We start from the raw sequence: 15940 nt of genomic DNA, 5'->3' as shown, positions 1-15940 counted from the left end.
TATACAGCGCTGGGTACCATGCATATCTATCAAAGAGGGTGGAGTAATAAACAGGGGGCGTTGTCCCCTTCTTCTTCTATTTTTGAGGTGTTTGCACGAGAAGTGCGCTACCGCCATCTACAGTGCCAAGGGTACTCCATTTATTCTCAACCTGAGGACTCCGAAGGTCTCCAAACCGAAGGTCTCCTAAAGGGGCGTTCACCCGACAGAAAGTGGATACCAGAAATTAACTAGAATGACTTATCTCGGTCTAGAGTATCTCTGTATCTATCTCATCTAGCAACCGTTTTGTAAACGCCAACAGCAAGGGCTCTCAAGCAGCTTCGCAAGCACCCAAATGTTTTGGAACCTCTTCATTCCATGTGGGGAGGGGCGTCCATCTTGCCGTCTGGCCCAGGGACCCATGGAGTCATCATCCATCCCTGGTGCTGCATGTGGCCTCTGTACAACACATACACCATTAGGGCGCCTTTTGCATACATGTCTAAAATGTAAATTGTCAGAGAGAACAGGTAAAAAAAACAAAAAAGCCCCAACTCATTACACCTTAAAGCCTTAGTTGAATTTGACAAGAAACACTATTTTTTATTTTCACAGTTACAATTTTTGACATGGGAATAGAGTTGGATCCAAGGCACACAAAAAGGCCTGACCAATACTTTCAACAGATCTATTTATAATGTTAGTCTTTAAAACAAAATAGTGTTTATACATATAAACATAAATTTTTAACTGACAGCTTTTTCTAAAAGTCCTAATTTTTGTCCTACCATTTCATTTTTTCTGAAGTTCTTAATATACATAACATTTTCACCTTATGAAAGTGTATCTTCCCAGGTTCCAGGCAAATGAAGAAAGTGACATGAGGGACTCCGTTGTGTACAGTGCACAATACTTTGTGTAGGAACAAGTACACAAGGCACAAGTGACAATCCTACCACTCACAAGCTACTGTTGGCATCGGAAAATAAGGTGCATGCCTTCTTCTGGAGGAGGCTGGTGAAATGTTGACACTGTTGTTGGCAATTCAGGGGTGAGTTTCTCAAAAGAGAAGTTGTTAGCCTGTTAGCAACTTCGGTAGTTGCCAATGGGAAAATGCATTGAAAACAACAAAGTAGCTGATGTAGTTAGCAACTTTGGTTTTGAGAAATTCACGCCAGAGGTGTTACTACAAACACTGATTCTGAAACTTAAGGACACAAAATCATCTTGCACGTTTTGTATGAATGGGAGGAACCATGATGTGTTCCTGGCCCCACACTTTGAATGCTGTCTTACGTCATACTTTTGAAATGAAAAATACATGATCTATACAAAACAGAGACATGATCCATGCTGAGGTTAAATAAAAAGGTTCTTCGTAACAAGACTTTCATTTTTCTTTTTTCAGACATATGAAACAGATTCAGTGTTTTCCAACACATTTTTTCTGAAGACTTTGAAAATAATTATAAAAAAATAGTTCATAACCCCTGGGAAGGAAGAAAGGCAAATGAATATCAAACCTAAACAAAACAGAAAAAAACAAAAACCAGGAAGAGTTCGTAAGGCCACCAGAGTTCCTACCCCTGCGGGTTGGGGCTTTTTGGTCTTGTAGACAGCGTGGCTTTTAGAGGGCCTTGCTGTGTGATGGCACGTCAGCAAAAGAAAGGACACTGAAACAGAAAGGGGCCGGGGTCGGGTGGGGGTGGGAGTGGGTATGGTGGGACATCCAGTGGGTAACATGGGAGACACCTGGGGAGCGGGAACGTCAGGTGAGCAGCCTGCTGATAGGCTAGCGTCCGATAAGCAGCCAGGTGATTAGCTAACGGTTATTCTTCATGGCGTCCTTGGCGGCCAGGATGAGTGGCGTGAGGCTAGACAGCGGCTTGGCCAGCTTCAGGAAGGGGTGCTGTAGGAGAAATGAATAACACAATAAAACAATAGTTTTTTTTAACTTAATAACACACTTGTAATTGACAGCATCCTCGTTATAATCACAGTCGAATTAGTTGTGTAACATGACTTGTTTGCAAGACAGTGGGTTTGTAGATCTGAGTATGTGTGAGGTTGTGGGGGCTGGTGTGTCAATGAATGTATTACAGTAAATTGTATATTTAAAATGGACCGTAAAATTGGACTTTGAGTATGGTAATGAAATTTCAGGTATTAGCACAGGCCAAGGCCAGGGGGCCAAATCCATATCGCAGTGCCATTTTACTTAGCTCATGAGATCATTTCAAATGTGAATTACAATTGGCCCACACAGCTCGTTAATATATTGAAAATGAAATGCTGTGCCAAAGAATTTCTTAGTTCTAACCAATAGAATGTCTCTGGTTGTGAATCACACAGGATTTATGAGAGGGCCCAGGCCAGAGTAACAATAAAGGCCATCAGTAGTGATACCATCAATTCATATATACAGCTCAATAAAATATGGGAGAGCACATTTAAACTAATGAAATTTGCCTACCTTAATGCATTACCGGTAGGCGTGTGCATGCACAATTTCAGTGTCAACCTTGTGCTTGTCTTGCGACTTAGAGATTCTGATTTTGGCCCATAGTGAATTTGAGTTGGACATCCCATCAGGGCCAATAAAAGTAAAGATTCAGCTCCGGCTTCTCAGCCTCACCTGTAGCAGCTCCTTGCCTCCTCCTCGCTTCTCCACGTCCATTTCCAGACAACGGCCCAGGAAGTCCCGGAAGACCGGCGACAGCTTCTCTGGACTCTGCAGCTCCGGAGTGCCATTGGTGGCAATCAGATACAGCGCCTGATAGACAGAGAGAGAGAGAGAGAGAGAGAGAGAGGTTTGGAGTCAGACATCTTTGAAATAAAATAACAAAACAAAATAAAAAGTGTGCGTGATTCACAGATGTGTGTGAACGACACTCACTTTACTAAGTACACCTTGCTAGGACTGGGTTGGACCCCCCCTTTGCCTTCAGAACTGACTTAGCGACCTGCCACAACACTCAGGTAGGCTGTGGCATTCCAACAAAGTTCAAGTGATACTAAGAGGCCCAAATTGTGCCAAGAAAATGAACCCCACACCATAGCACCACCAGCCTGAACTGCTGATATAGGACAGGGTGGATCCACGTTTTCATTATGTTGACGCCAAAGTCTGACCACACCACAGCAGGGTTGCAGAGGAAATCAAGACTCATCAGACCAGGCAACATTTTTCCAGTCTCCCATTGTCCAATTTTAGTGAGCCTGTGCAAAATATAACGCTATTTACCTGATCTTAGTTGACAGGAGTGACACCTGGTGTGGTCTTCTGTAGCTCATCTGCCTCAAGGTTTGATGAGCGTTCAGCTATGCTTTTATGCATACCTCAGTTGTAATGAGTGGTTATTTGAATTTCTGTTGCCTTTGTATCAGCTCGAACCAATCTGGATATTCTCCGCTCAACAAGGCATTTTCGCCCACAGAACTGCTTCAAAGATATTTGTTAATTTTTTTGACCATTCTCTGTAAGCCCTAAAGATGATTGTGCGTGAAAATCCCAGTAGATAAACGGTTTCTGAAATACTAAAACATCTGGCACCAACAACCATATCATGTTAAAAGTCACTTAAATCATATTTCTTCCCCGTCCTGATGCATGGTTTGAACTGCATCAGATCGTCTTGACCATGTCTACATTCCTAAATGCATAGAGTTGCCACCATGTAATTGGCCGATTAGAAATTTCCGTTGGAAAGGTGTGCCTCATAAAATGGCTGTTGAGTGTAGCTCTCGGTCCTGCCATACAGAGGAAAACAGAATGAACTGTGAACAAGCAGTTTCAGCTTTAAACTGCACAAAATGGCAGTGTGTGTGTGTGTGTGTGTGTGTGTGTGTGGTGAACACACCCTCAGGGGGTTCTCGTTGAGGTATGGCGGCTCGCCCTCCACCATCTCAATGGCCATGATGCCCAGGGACCAGATGTCCACCTTGGGCCCGTACGCCTTCCTGGTCACCACCTCCGGGGCCATCCAGTAGGGCGTGCCCACCATCGTGCTGCGCTTGCTCTGCTCCGGGGTGATCTGAGCGCAGAACCCAAAGTCAGCTGGAGGAGGGAGACAAAAGATTGGAGAGTTGAGTCACTTCATTGATGCCCATGGGGAAATTAAGGCCCTCAATAGCTTACACATAATACACGCAATTCATTTTAACACATTATAAACGTAATTACACACACATACACACAGACACACACTAAAGACAAAGAGGTGGCATAGAAGAGGAAAACTTGATATTGGAAAAAATACATAGAAAACGGAAAAAGATGGATTTTTAAATCATTTATAGGGTTTAAAAAGGTCGACTTGAAATTCTGGCTATTGACATTGATTTTCCTGGACACATAATTTGGGTTATACACACTGCCTTAATGATACAATGCCAGCAAGTTTCATTCCATATCTCGCAAAAACACAAATGAAAGGTCATTTTCCACTTCTGCAATTGCAATGTTGAATGCGGAAAAGATCCCAAAAAGTTCCTCTGTCTAGGTAGACAGCGTGAAGGTGGGACACCTAGGCAGGAAGAAAAGGATGGGAGCTAGTAGTTTGAGCTGGACCCGAAGTCTTCAAAACCATTACATAACCACTGGATGGTTATTGATTATTATCTTTTACTACACATGGGTCATTGACGTTTTAGTAGTAGCGCATGTCAGGGTGGGGCAACCACAACAAATGCCACTATTGTATGTATGGATGATTTTTTTGTGTGAATTATCTAAGAAGCATCACTGCTCTGCATTAATTACCGATTAATTTATGAGAAGTAGCCATGTTTGTACCACCCTACGTCTGAGCCCAAGAAATGTCATTGACCCATTGTTTCCCCGCTCTTCTCATTCTTACTTAGTTTCACCGAGCCGTCCATCCCCAGGAGAACGTTGTCACTCTTGATGTCTCTGTGTATGACCTGATTGGCATGCAGGAACTCCAGGGCTTGTAAACACTGCAGAGAAGGAGAGAGAGAGAGAGAGAGGAGAGAGAGCCCACAACCACAGTCACTATTGAGTACATGAAAACAAATGCTTAACTCTCTTGATGGCAACGATCACATTAAAATGATCAGTTCAGATCAGACTATAGCCTGGTTTTACCATTCCCTTGTACTAATATCTTCCCCACAGAGGGTCTGGAGGACCTGTACAGGGTTCCCACTCTAATTCAGATTGAAAATTCCATGATTTTCCATGACTTTCCAGACCCAAAAAAACAGAATTTCCATGACTATTTCGGTAAAAAGAAATGTTAAAAATCATTTTAAAGTGTGAAAACTGAAGATTATCTTCACCCCTAGAGCCGACACCATGACTTTCCATGACTGTAAAAACATTTATGAAATTCCATGATATTCCAGAAATTCCATGACCCGTGGGAACCCTGCTGTAGTTCTGGAAGGGGGTTGGTCTTGGCCAGACCACTGGCTTATCAGTGAACAGGGGACATCAACGACCATCAACGGAGCCCACCCCTCCCACCAGCAATCATTTTTCAATGTCATGCAACAAATCTTAGCGACTGATAAAATAGGATGCGTTTTACAAATTTAAAAGTTCCCCTTCCCCCTTCACTAAATGTTTCTGAAGTCAGCAGTTCCAGACTCTCTGTACAATTGAAATTAGTAAGAGGGGATGGTAAATTGGCTAGGGTCAAAACAAATATTTTACCAATAAAACAATGCAACATGAAATATAATGAAAAATGCAGCATAGAGGACAAATGGGTTGTTGGGGCGTCCCACCTCCCGACACACGGCTGCGATCTGGGCCTCGTCCATGCAGGTCTCGGTCACCACGTCTGTCAGAGAGCCTCCTGCCAGGTACTCCATCACCACAAACAGCTCCTCGCCCACCAAGAAGCTGACCACAAGACACAAGGATTAAAGGATACCCCAGGATAGGTTTTATTTATCACATCAATAGAGGTAAAACATGCAGTGGAAGAGTTACTATCTTTCCTTAAATAATAGCTGGGGCTACTATAAACAAAAGAAAACCAGATTTGACCAGGCTACAAATATGGGCTGGCTACAACTTAAAAGGAATATTTTAATACAAAAAGAAACGTCTTCTATTTAGGAAAAAGACGACGCTACAAAAGAGGTAGGCTGCTATTAGGGGTCAGGTTATGAATTGAGGAATTATAGTATTGTGCATGATGCACAGCTATCATTTTATCAATAAAACTTTTAGTAATACACCAAGAAAATCAGTACATGACTAATGTTGTGCTTCACATTCATCACTTTGATGACAACCTTTTCAATTGTAATTTCATTTTTTATGTAGTGACACAAGATAATGGCCTTAATATTGTTGGACAAGGAAATGGACTTCATACAGACCAGTGGTTTTCCACCTTTTTTGAATAAATGCCCTCCTGGACCTCATCATACGTCTGTCAAATGCCCCCCTTGGTATTAAAAAACGAAATACCGTAAATCCTCTAATTGTGGCCTGTATTCCATTACTGGCCGGGATTCTAATATTGGCCGGTCTCGCGGTCGGCGGGGGTAAATTGGGGCCGGTCTCTTGTACAGGCCGGGTCTAAAAATAGAATCAATGACTTGTTTTCCGTTTACCTGATATCTCACGTTGTTCTCAAAATCCACAAGACTGTAATCATTAAGCTGGTTAACATTAGACATAGTTCCTCACTCCGAAAAAGGACTCATTTGCTACTATAAAACAAACGGTGCACACGCCAAAGACTAGTTATTACATGTGAGCAGTGTGTTAATATCAGTTGTGTGAGAGCGACCGTTTCGCAGCTTCTCTCTAGCTTTCCTGCAGATGCGTGGGCAACCTATAGTAACAACACGAGCCCAGAATACAGCCAGAGGCAGAGGGAGCGCGCCCATACAGAAAGAGATTTTGCCTTGGTTGCAAAGTTGTGAGAGCCCTCGTCGTAAATGCATTTGGCGGTTAAACTTTTACTATGCGTTGCCAGTGGAGGAAAAATAGGAGGCACGCTACAGTATTAGACAATAATATGGCTACTTCGCTTAACCTTCATATTTCAGTAACGTGCGCTTCACACATAGAGATTGCTTCAGGCTACGGACCGGAGACAGAAATTTTATATTTCCCCGACATTTGGCTGCAGCAAGAAACAGTTTGCCTTGCGAAGTCTGGGGTAAAATAGGGAGTGAAACAGCCGCAGATATTGGAATACAACCGTCAATGTCAATGTTGTTGCCGCATGTCGTGTCCATAAGCTCAAGGCGAGAATGGGATTAAAGACAAACAGAGGAGGAAGGGACACACGCCTCATGAGTAAAAAAATGGACCGACGATGGTCTCTCCTAGTCATTCGCACCATACCGTAACTATTATGGTAACTGTAGCCTACTTTTTCAATAAATGAACCAAGTATTTTATTGGTTCAAAATACGGTAGACACATGGTTTTATTCATTCGACTGGTAGTCTGTTTTGCTTAAATAGGAATATTGGCCTGACTCTAGTTCTGGCCTCCTTCCAATTATGGCCTGGTCCAAGATGCACTTGAGTAAATACAGGCCCCGGCCAATATTAGAGGATTTAGGGTAGACTAATACCTCCCAATGGCAGCTAGGCACCACCCCTTCTCAGCTGTATCCTTCTCAACACCCCGCTTGGAATCCCAAACAACCTGTGGGGGGCTGTAGAGCCCCCCCTGTTGAGAAACTCTAATGTAACGTAAGGATGTGCCGAGCTGCCCCGACTATAGCATGAAAGGCAAATGTGTAACAGTAAGCATGCAAGAAGCAAGAATATTGTTATGCTCCAAGAAGTAGGTTTGCATACTGAAAACCGGTCTTTCTCAGTATGCCAACGATCACACTCCACTGTTGCACAAATGTGTAACAATCACCTGTCTAAGAAGTTGACAATGTTGGGGTTCTTCAGCTCCTTCATCACTAGGATTTCGTTGATGATCAGCTCCTTCTTGGGCTGTTTCTGAAGGTTGATCTGCTTGATGGCCACCTTAAAATCAAAGCCACAAAATAAACAATAGATGAAGAGAGAAGGGAGGGTATAGCAAGACCATGGTTAAGTGAAAAACCTGGCCAAGTTAACCTACATGAGGTGTAAACCCTCTAATAGATAGTCCACATGTGTAATTTCGTTAAGAAAATGAGGACTATAGGCTCTTCTATAAGATGATTTAACACTACCTCAAGGTTAAAGTGATACTGTCCCATTTTTGGACATTTTTGAGTCAAATAATAGGTTTTCACCACTCTCCTGTACTTTCAACCGTTCTCTGGGTATGGCAGTGCAAACTTTACCTCCAAGCTAGTTAACATTGAGTCCTATGCAACCAGCTGGCGGCTAACTGGTCTCATAGGACTCAATGTTAACTGCTAGCTTGGAGGTAAAATTTGCACTGCCATACCCAGAGAACGGTTGGAAGTATGTGAGAACGCTATAACCTTATTATTTAACTCAAGGGGAGGTGTAAAATAAGCTTATTTCCAAAAATGGGACAGTATCACTTTAAATAAACCTGGATTACTACTGGGCCAGTTTCTTGGAGTACTCCCTTACTCCCCATGTGACGAATGACAAAAAAATCAAGAGAAAGAACAGGTGACGATGAAAAAAGTGAGCAAAGCAGTGTTAACAGAAGTGTAACAAAAGAAGCTGTATATCTTTCTACAAAAAAGCTGTTATTTTGATCTTATCTAGTCCGCGCTCAGCTAGTGCTAGCTTTTGAGCCATGCAACATACAAATAAGCGGTTTTCACCAACGGAAAGTAAATTTCACCCTTTAAATGAGCTATGTCATTTCCGTGGGGCTAATACAAACAATTCTGTAGCTGTCAAAAAAAAACCTAGATCGTCCAAATTGCTGGAACTATACAGCCAAAATTCCAAAAACAGCTTGGCATTCAATGCGTTAATTGCTTCTTGATTAGGTCAAGATGACGTTTTTCCCGTAATAATGTCAAGTTGAAATAGGGTGCTTGACTCTGAATGTTAAGTGTGGAGTTTTAACTCCACTTCAATACGTTAATGTCAACCAATGTCATATCCCTTACCTCCTGTCCAGTTGCAACATCAATCGCTGTGAAAACAGTTCCTGAAGCTCTGTAAGATAAAAATCATGCAAACCTTCATGAGGCACTTTCAAAGTTTGGATTCACGAAGCACCTTCAACATTAACATTTTCATCAATGTGCATCTATTAGCAACACACCTACCCTTGACCAATCTTTTCATAGCGGGTGTACTTCTTCTTTGGATCTCCGATGCTGACTATGGTCCCTGTGTAGAATAACCACAAAGAAAATCAGCACATTTTGTTAGTAATACGCTTTGGAAAGCCATCAAATCAATTTTTCAACACAGCAGCTGGTGCCTGACGTACTCAGTTTGTCCATGATCTCTTCATCGGTCATCTTGCCCTTCTTCTTCTGCCGGTCGGCGGCCTTGGAGGCAGCGTCTGCATCTGGTGCGGTTACAGGTGGAGGCAGCGGGTCGATCATCGAAGGTCTTGTATATACCTGTGCAATACAAACGCATGCAAGCTGTAATCACCAAAGCAAATGACCAAGGGTCTTGTACATAACTGTACAATACAAACGCATGCAAGCTGGCAGGAGGCCAATGGCTAGTGGATTTACATGCCTTGAATAAGATATTATTTTACTGGGGATATCGACCTTCCACATTGCAATGACCAATGACAACAGTGTTAAATCCAAACCATTAGCTGGGGAGTATTCCAAGAACCTGTCAATACTTAAAGGGGTATGCCACTATTTTGGGGCTTAATACAGTTAAAATCGTTGGCTGGGGTTTATAAAGGAGGTTAAGTGTCTTATTTTTCATGTTAAGCGTTGTCTTGCTTTAAGACAAGTTAAAAGATTGAGTATGTCACTAAGCTAGTCAAAGTCAATGGATCCGTGTAGCATTGCAACAATAGTGGCATACCCCTTTAAGTAGGCCAAGTCTACCTTGAGGGAGTGGTGAATCACCAAATAGGTATATACAGCTATTTGAGGATCTACATGACACCTGTGGGCGGCTATCTATCAGCAGGTTCAGCATTTCCTGTAGGCTAATTTAGCCAGGTTCATCACTTAACCATGTTCTCGGAATACCTCCCAGGCCGTATATGAATGTATGTAGGAGGACAGCCTTACACCAACGATACTCCATCAAACCAAGATATCCCAAACCCCGCCCACCCAATGCAAAAACAATGTGCAAAAGTCAGGTCTCCTAAGGGGGCGTTGTCCCCCCTTCTTCTTCTCTGTCCGTTGTGTTTGGTGACAGCAACATGGATTGTGCACTATCACCATCTAAGGGGCTGAGGGATCCCAGGTGCAGCACTAAGGGAATTGAGGTGATCCAATGATTCATTTCCACACATGTACTCTAGGGGCGTAATTTATTCTCAAACTCGTTGGTCTCCTAAAGGGGTGTTCACCCGAAGTGAAATGGATCCCGGAAATGAATCAAGATGATGTATCTTGATCTACTTAAGAAAATCTTTGCTTACACTCTTGGTGTGCTCAGGGCGGGGTGCAACAACAGGGGGCGGGGCCTCGTCGTCGTCATCATCGTCATCACCACCGTTGTCAATGTCTTTGACTTTGGCTGACGAATGTTCTGTGCCTTTTTTGACAGGCTGTTGAAATAGTTGATGGAAAAGACGACAAATAAAATAATTAAAGCAAAAATAAAATAGAAATGATAAATTTAAAAAACAACACATTTGAGCCACCATAATTGCAGAAAAAAGTATATTCATCAGACTAGTAATACTTACAGATTGTGGACCTGGGGGATATCCTTTTTCTGCAGATACACACAAGAAATGAACATATCAGAAATAATACAACTGACCAAAGATACTTCAGATACATGATGACTACCATAGAGGTCTACAGCCAGTGTACAGCTTCAATTCTTAAGGTTTTCTTTTGTTTCAGACATGGAAAAGTTGTTTTCCTTTTACCTGATATGTTTCGACGGTGAAACTACTGTCCTCATCAGAGGGTCACATGGATGTTGATGTGTGACGTGATTAAAAATCAGCTGATGTTGTGCAGGTGTGACCTCCATGTTTATAGTGAGGCTAAAACTCTAACAACAAGAGGTGTGACCACGTCACACATCATGATCCACGTGACCCACTGATAAAGACTGTAAAAGGAAATCTCATTGATTGAACTGAAGTTAACACTAAACAATAATTCTGCTTTACATTCCTGACACTTTTGCTTGAATCACTACATGTCTGACCCAAGAGGGAAATGCTGAAAATCTCACCTGATGAGAAGCTGAGGTACTTCTGACGACCATTGGGTGTGGAGTCGTAAAAATTGAGAACATCAAGTACAGCTTGTGGATTCTTCTTCTGTTCAGACTTGGTGATATTTGATGTCTGGAGGAGCCTTGCCCATTGCTCTGGCATACCCTGGTGAGAACACATGCAAACAGAGGGTGAATCTCAATATCAATCTTCAGACCCTGTTAAAATGTATATGGATATTTTTGTAAACGCACACAATTGGGATTTTTTTGTTTACATATCAACAGTGTTTTAGCTCCCCAAAATTGACATTTTAAAAACCAGAGTTTTAAGTGAAGATTTTCTAAATGAATATTGTGATGCCCGGCCACAATAGTGCTTTTTTAATCCACATGCTGAAAATATCGGGTTTTTTTTATGAACATCTGCATAAGTATAATCATTCTGTTCTCCAAACTCCCGTCCTCCACTTGCTCTAGCTGCCTCCGTGGAGAAAACAAAGTTTCCCTGCTGTCAGCCTATGCACAACACATTTTGGGGGGACATTTACATTACATTATGGCATTAACTTAGCTGATGCTTTTTTTCATCCAAAGCGACTTATAGATATTACAGGCTGGTTACAGTCCCGGGAGCAATGTGGGGTTAGGGACTGTACATTATTTACCGAGGGGGGGAGGGCTGGTGCGCTGGAAGTCCGGTCAAAAAAAAAAATCATGGCCCTCCCCCCCACCTCAATTTTTTCCCCATGGCCCTCCCCCCACTTCAATTTTGTTTTCCCATGGCCCTCCCTCTACAGGTACAAAAATTTAAATGCTAAATATAATTTTTGGTGCTCTTGTGTGAGAAGACCTTGCGCCATTTAACCCCGACGCAGGGCGCCCTCCAGCTCTGTTTCGCTATCCTTGTTGACTTAAACATTTGTTCATGTCAGTGCATGGCAATTGTCACAGAGAGATGTGCACGAACAGTGTAGCCTATTAACTGTTCTGTTCAACTTTGGACCGAGAGATTCGAGGCGGCTGCTCAACTGCGGAATCTCGAAGTGAACCCCCCACCCTCTCTTCTCTCTCGCTCTGCCAGCATGATTGACAAGCTAGACTCTAGGTTGTCAATCATGCGGGTCCAAGCTGCGTGAGCAAGCGGTCTCACGTGCAGGATGACTCGAGTTGGTGGGATTACAGGGTTGAAGTAGGCGTATGGCTCCAAACTGACACAAATGTTGAAGTCGACTATGATAGCGAGCGAAACAGCTGGAGGGGCGCCCTGCGTTGGGCACGGTGACTGCGATTTCCTCGGGTTAGGCCTACTGTTGTTCCTGGAACGACATCGCAAAGTTGGCCCTGGATCAACATCTGGTATGTTAGCCTATTCTAGGTCTGATTCCAAAAATTAACGGGCATGCCAAGTGCCGTCACGGTGGTATACGGCTCTGGTTATGGCTAGGTAGGCTATTACAGTGGATATGTGGAACTGTGCCTAAACCAAAACTAATTCCTAAACAACCTGTCAGTGAAAATGTGTGCACCAACCTAACAACATGCCAAATTATGCCTTTACCAAAACATATTCCTAAACTTAACCTGTCAGCGAATAATTGTATTTTGTAACAGCATGGCACTTCTTCTGCATAACTGATCTTAATCCATAGGCTACAGAAGACGTTACTGGCGCAAAATCTGACATAGATAACCACTCAAACCAGATGTTGATCCAGGACCAACTTTGTGATGTCGTTCCAGCAGTAGCCTAACCTGAGGAAATCGCGGTCACCGTTATGGCACAAGGTCTTTTCCACAAAAAAGCACCAAAAATAATATTTAGCCTAGGCTAACACATAATTCGGTATGCCTATACACATCCCTAGGTATGCCTAGGGATGACTACAGATACACGCTTCAGTGCTAAAGTAGCCTATGCGGCCGGGACCTTGCATCGCAAAGCGATGTGTTTCAGAGAAGTATTGCATTTTTTATTATTATTTAAAAAAAATAAATAAATAAAATAAATTCGTTTTTTTTCCCATGGCCCTCCCCCCCACCTCATTTTTTTCCCATCATGCCCCCCCCCTCCACATGGAAAACTAGTCTCAAAGAGCTCTCTGTTTTTGGGTGGATTGGTCACATACAGAGATGTATAAAGTAGAGGTAAAAGTACTGTTACGGATGAAATTATACAGTAACAACTATGCAATACACTACTGGTATTGCAATTACATCCGCAACAGTAGTTCTACATCATACATCTCACATTCAACACTGATCTTCTCACAGACCAAGTGTGTGTGGGCTTCCGGAAAATTGTTTTGGAGTACTTACTGTGAATTCTCCTGTGACAGCATCAAACCCCACATGAATTGTGTGTTCAAAGTCAGATGGTGGAGAGATCTCTGGTCGTTCCTTATCTCTGTCTTTTCTCCTGCCCACTGAAAATCATCAGAGCAAAAACAAACCCTTTAAAACACATGCAGAGATATCTTAGGTAATATGAGAAAAAGAATGATCACAAGCCATTTCCTCATGTCGTCCAATGATGATCTAACAGGATTTAATTCTCCTAATGATGAAACGTAGCAGGCTTAAAGGCATTGAAATATCCCACATACTGGCTTTAACGGCTCATCTTACCACAGATATTGTAATGCCCTTCCATGTCCAAAATTACATTAGCTTTTGTGACTGATTAAATATGCCCCACCTCCCAAATTGTCCCCCTCCCATCCCCTCGCCCCCATACACAGGTCATCTCGCATGATCTCTGCTTAAAGCATCCCGGGAACGAGGTCTGCTACCATATGCCACACATGCTTTACTGTCCATCATACTGTACTCATAGGGTGATGTAGTGAATTGGGGGGCCGTAGGTCAATGATCACAGCCTGGGCCTGCAACTGCTGCTTCCTGTGACGCTGCTGAACATGTTGTGAGTGGAAGTCACCAACACCTGGTACCTAAACAACTGTAAGGCGCTTTTGATAAAAGCATCTGTTGAGACTAAGGCAATGTTAAAACGGCCTGTGTGTGTGTGTGTGTGTGTGTGTGTGTGTGTGTGTGTGTGTGTGTGTGTGTGTGTGTGTGTGTGTGGCGTGCAAGGGTATGTGCTGGGAGGTAGCCTACCTTTCTCCCCGCTGGAGAAGATGGAGATTATCTTGTTGCGTTTCCTCTCCTCCGGTACGGAGGGCAGGGGCTTGGAGCTGTGATTGGCTGACAGTGTGTGGTCCTTTCCCGCGCTGCTGAAGTTAGTACTGCTCATTCTCACTGGGGGAGCCGGGGGTTTGTCCTCGTGGTCCCCGTTATCACACATGGCCACAGCAAGCAAGGACAGAGCGAAGAGGAGGTGGAGCACAGGACAGACGGAGAAGATGAAATGGGGAAGGAAGGAGAGAAGCAAGGAATGGGAAATTCAAGAAGCGGAGTGACAAGTGCGCAGAGGCAGAAGAGATGCAGTGACAGGCTGAAAAGAGCAGTGAAAGTGTACAAAGTGCAAGATGGGGAATGGCACTGCGAACAGAGATAAATTCTGTGGTTTAAAATGACGCTTTCCTCTCTGCACCCTCCAGAAAACATCTACACAAAATTCCATTGACAGACACTTCACATACACTCAAGATTAACCAACACGGATAGAAAGCTGGGATGAACTACTTAACCAAAAAGCAGAAGAAAAGGCTACAGGTGAATTGGTTGAACAACACATTAAACAGACAGCCACAAAATGTCATTGCTAATGACAGTACAGGAAGGGTAGTGTCAGACTCTGGCAGGTGGATGTTTACAGCAGCAGGAATAAAAGAAAATAACGAACCCCTCTTTTTAAACGCCTAACTAATTAAACTCGTGTTACCTTTCGGCAAGTTTAACGACGCTAGTAAACGGCAAGAAGAATTTTGATGAACCGAGGAAAGGGTTTTATGGGCTGTGTCACCATCAAAATACTCAGGATGCCGTGCTTCATTAGCTCGAGCTATTAACTACCCATCTATCCGCGCTGCACTTACTTGATTCATTGACAATATTTGGTTATTAGGCTAACCTGTATGCAACAGACACATACAACTGGTGCATTCCAGACATTGATGCCACCAAGTTTGCCGTATTTAGAACTACCCAGCTAACTGATATACGTCTTAGCTAACGTTGGGCATTTTAGCAGCTGCACTGATTTGTCGATGGACATTTTTCTGGGAGATTAAGAACTGCCTACTATAAAGAGCAGCATCGAAAGTCGCTCAGACTAGTCCATTAAATATCTTTTGTCACCTGAATGCTGGAACACACCTATGCTAGTTCACAAACGTTACTTACTCAAATGAGGAAAGGAAAAGACCTGCCCATTGTACCGTTAACTCCTGGTAAATAGCTACCTAGCAAGCTAACTTTGCTAGCTAAACTTTCTCTAAACTTGCCATTAGCTTGAAAGCTCGCTAACTTGCTAAATTGTCGGGTTCAGAAAGATCCATTGGAAAGGCTTTATGCTTTACACAAGACCACAGGAATACGACTACACAAATGGACATTAATTGGACACTTACCGAATTAAATCCCCAAAAGCGGCAATGTACACAGTGGCTTTGAATCCTCAGTCATACAGGACAACGCGAGGGGGCTATCTGCGACCTGTATGCACCTAACTAGCAGCCATCCAGCTAAGCTTCCCTCGACTGTCTCACACACTAGCCTACTTCTGGGTCAGTTTCCTTGG

At 43.1% G+C, this 15940-nt stretch overlaps 1 protein-coding gene across 3 annotated transcripts; it reads right to left on the bottom strand.

Moving 5' to 3' along the window:
- Positions 1-559: 559 nt before the first annotated feature.
- pak2b (p21 protein (Cdc42/Rac)-activated kinase 2b) lies at positions 560-15883 on the bottom strand. Of its 3 annotated transcripts, none has more exons than XM_063200906.1 (15): positions 15771-15883; positions 14356-14739; positions 13558-13664; positions 11257-11404; positions 10754-10782; positions 10484-10612; positions 9347-9482; positions 9180-9243; positions 9018-9066; positions 7847-7959; positions 5734-5851; positions 4842-4941; positions 3843-4039; positions 2618-2755; positions 560-1891 (listed from the first exon to the last, which is right to left on the bottom strand). In XM_063200906.1, the coding sequence occupies exons 2-15, from the start codon at positions 14540-14542 to the stop codon at positions 1805-1807; spliced, it is 1602 nt and encodes a 533-aa protein (XP_063056976.1). In that variant the 5' UTR covers positions 14543-14739; positions 15771-15883; the 3' UTR covers positions 560-1804. The 3 variants fall into 3 exon arrangements, with proteins under 3 accessions (XP_063056976.1, XP_063056977.1, XP_063056978.1); XM_063200907.1 differs by having other exon boundaries at positions 14356-14692; positions 15771-15877; XM_063200908.1 differs by having other exon boundaries at positions 14356-14496; positions 15771-15877.
- Positions 15884-15940: the final 57 nt, after the last annotated feature.

Source organism: Engraulis encrasicolus, chromosome 6 (assembly GCF_034702125.1).
Source record: "Engraulis encrasicolus isolate BLACKSEA-1 chromosome 6, IST_EnEncr_1.0, whole genome shotgun sequence".
NCBI classification, from domain to species: Eukaryota; Metazoa; Chordata; class Actinopteri; order Clupeiformes; family Engraulidae; genus Engraulis; species Engraulis encrasicolus.
The sequence above is the reverse complement of the archived record's forward strand: the minus strand, read 5'-3'. Positions and strand labels throughout refer to the sequence as shown.

Excerpts from the sequence above, each read along its gene's own strand:
- pak2b (XM_063200906.1), bottom strand. The coding sequence starts at position 14,542 with ATGTGTGATAACGGGGACCACGAGGACAAACCCCCGGCTCCCCCAGTG. Across the intron at positions 11,405-13,557 it reads CTGTCACAGGAGAATTCACA|GGTATGCCAGAGCAATGGGC; the intron begins GTAAGTACTCCA and ends TGTTCTCACCAG. Across the intron at positions 2,756-3,842 it reads TCAACGAGAACCCCCTGAGG|GCGCTGTATCTGATTGCCAC; the intron begins GTGTGTTCACCA and ends TCTGTCTATCAG.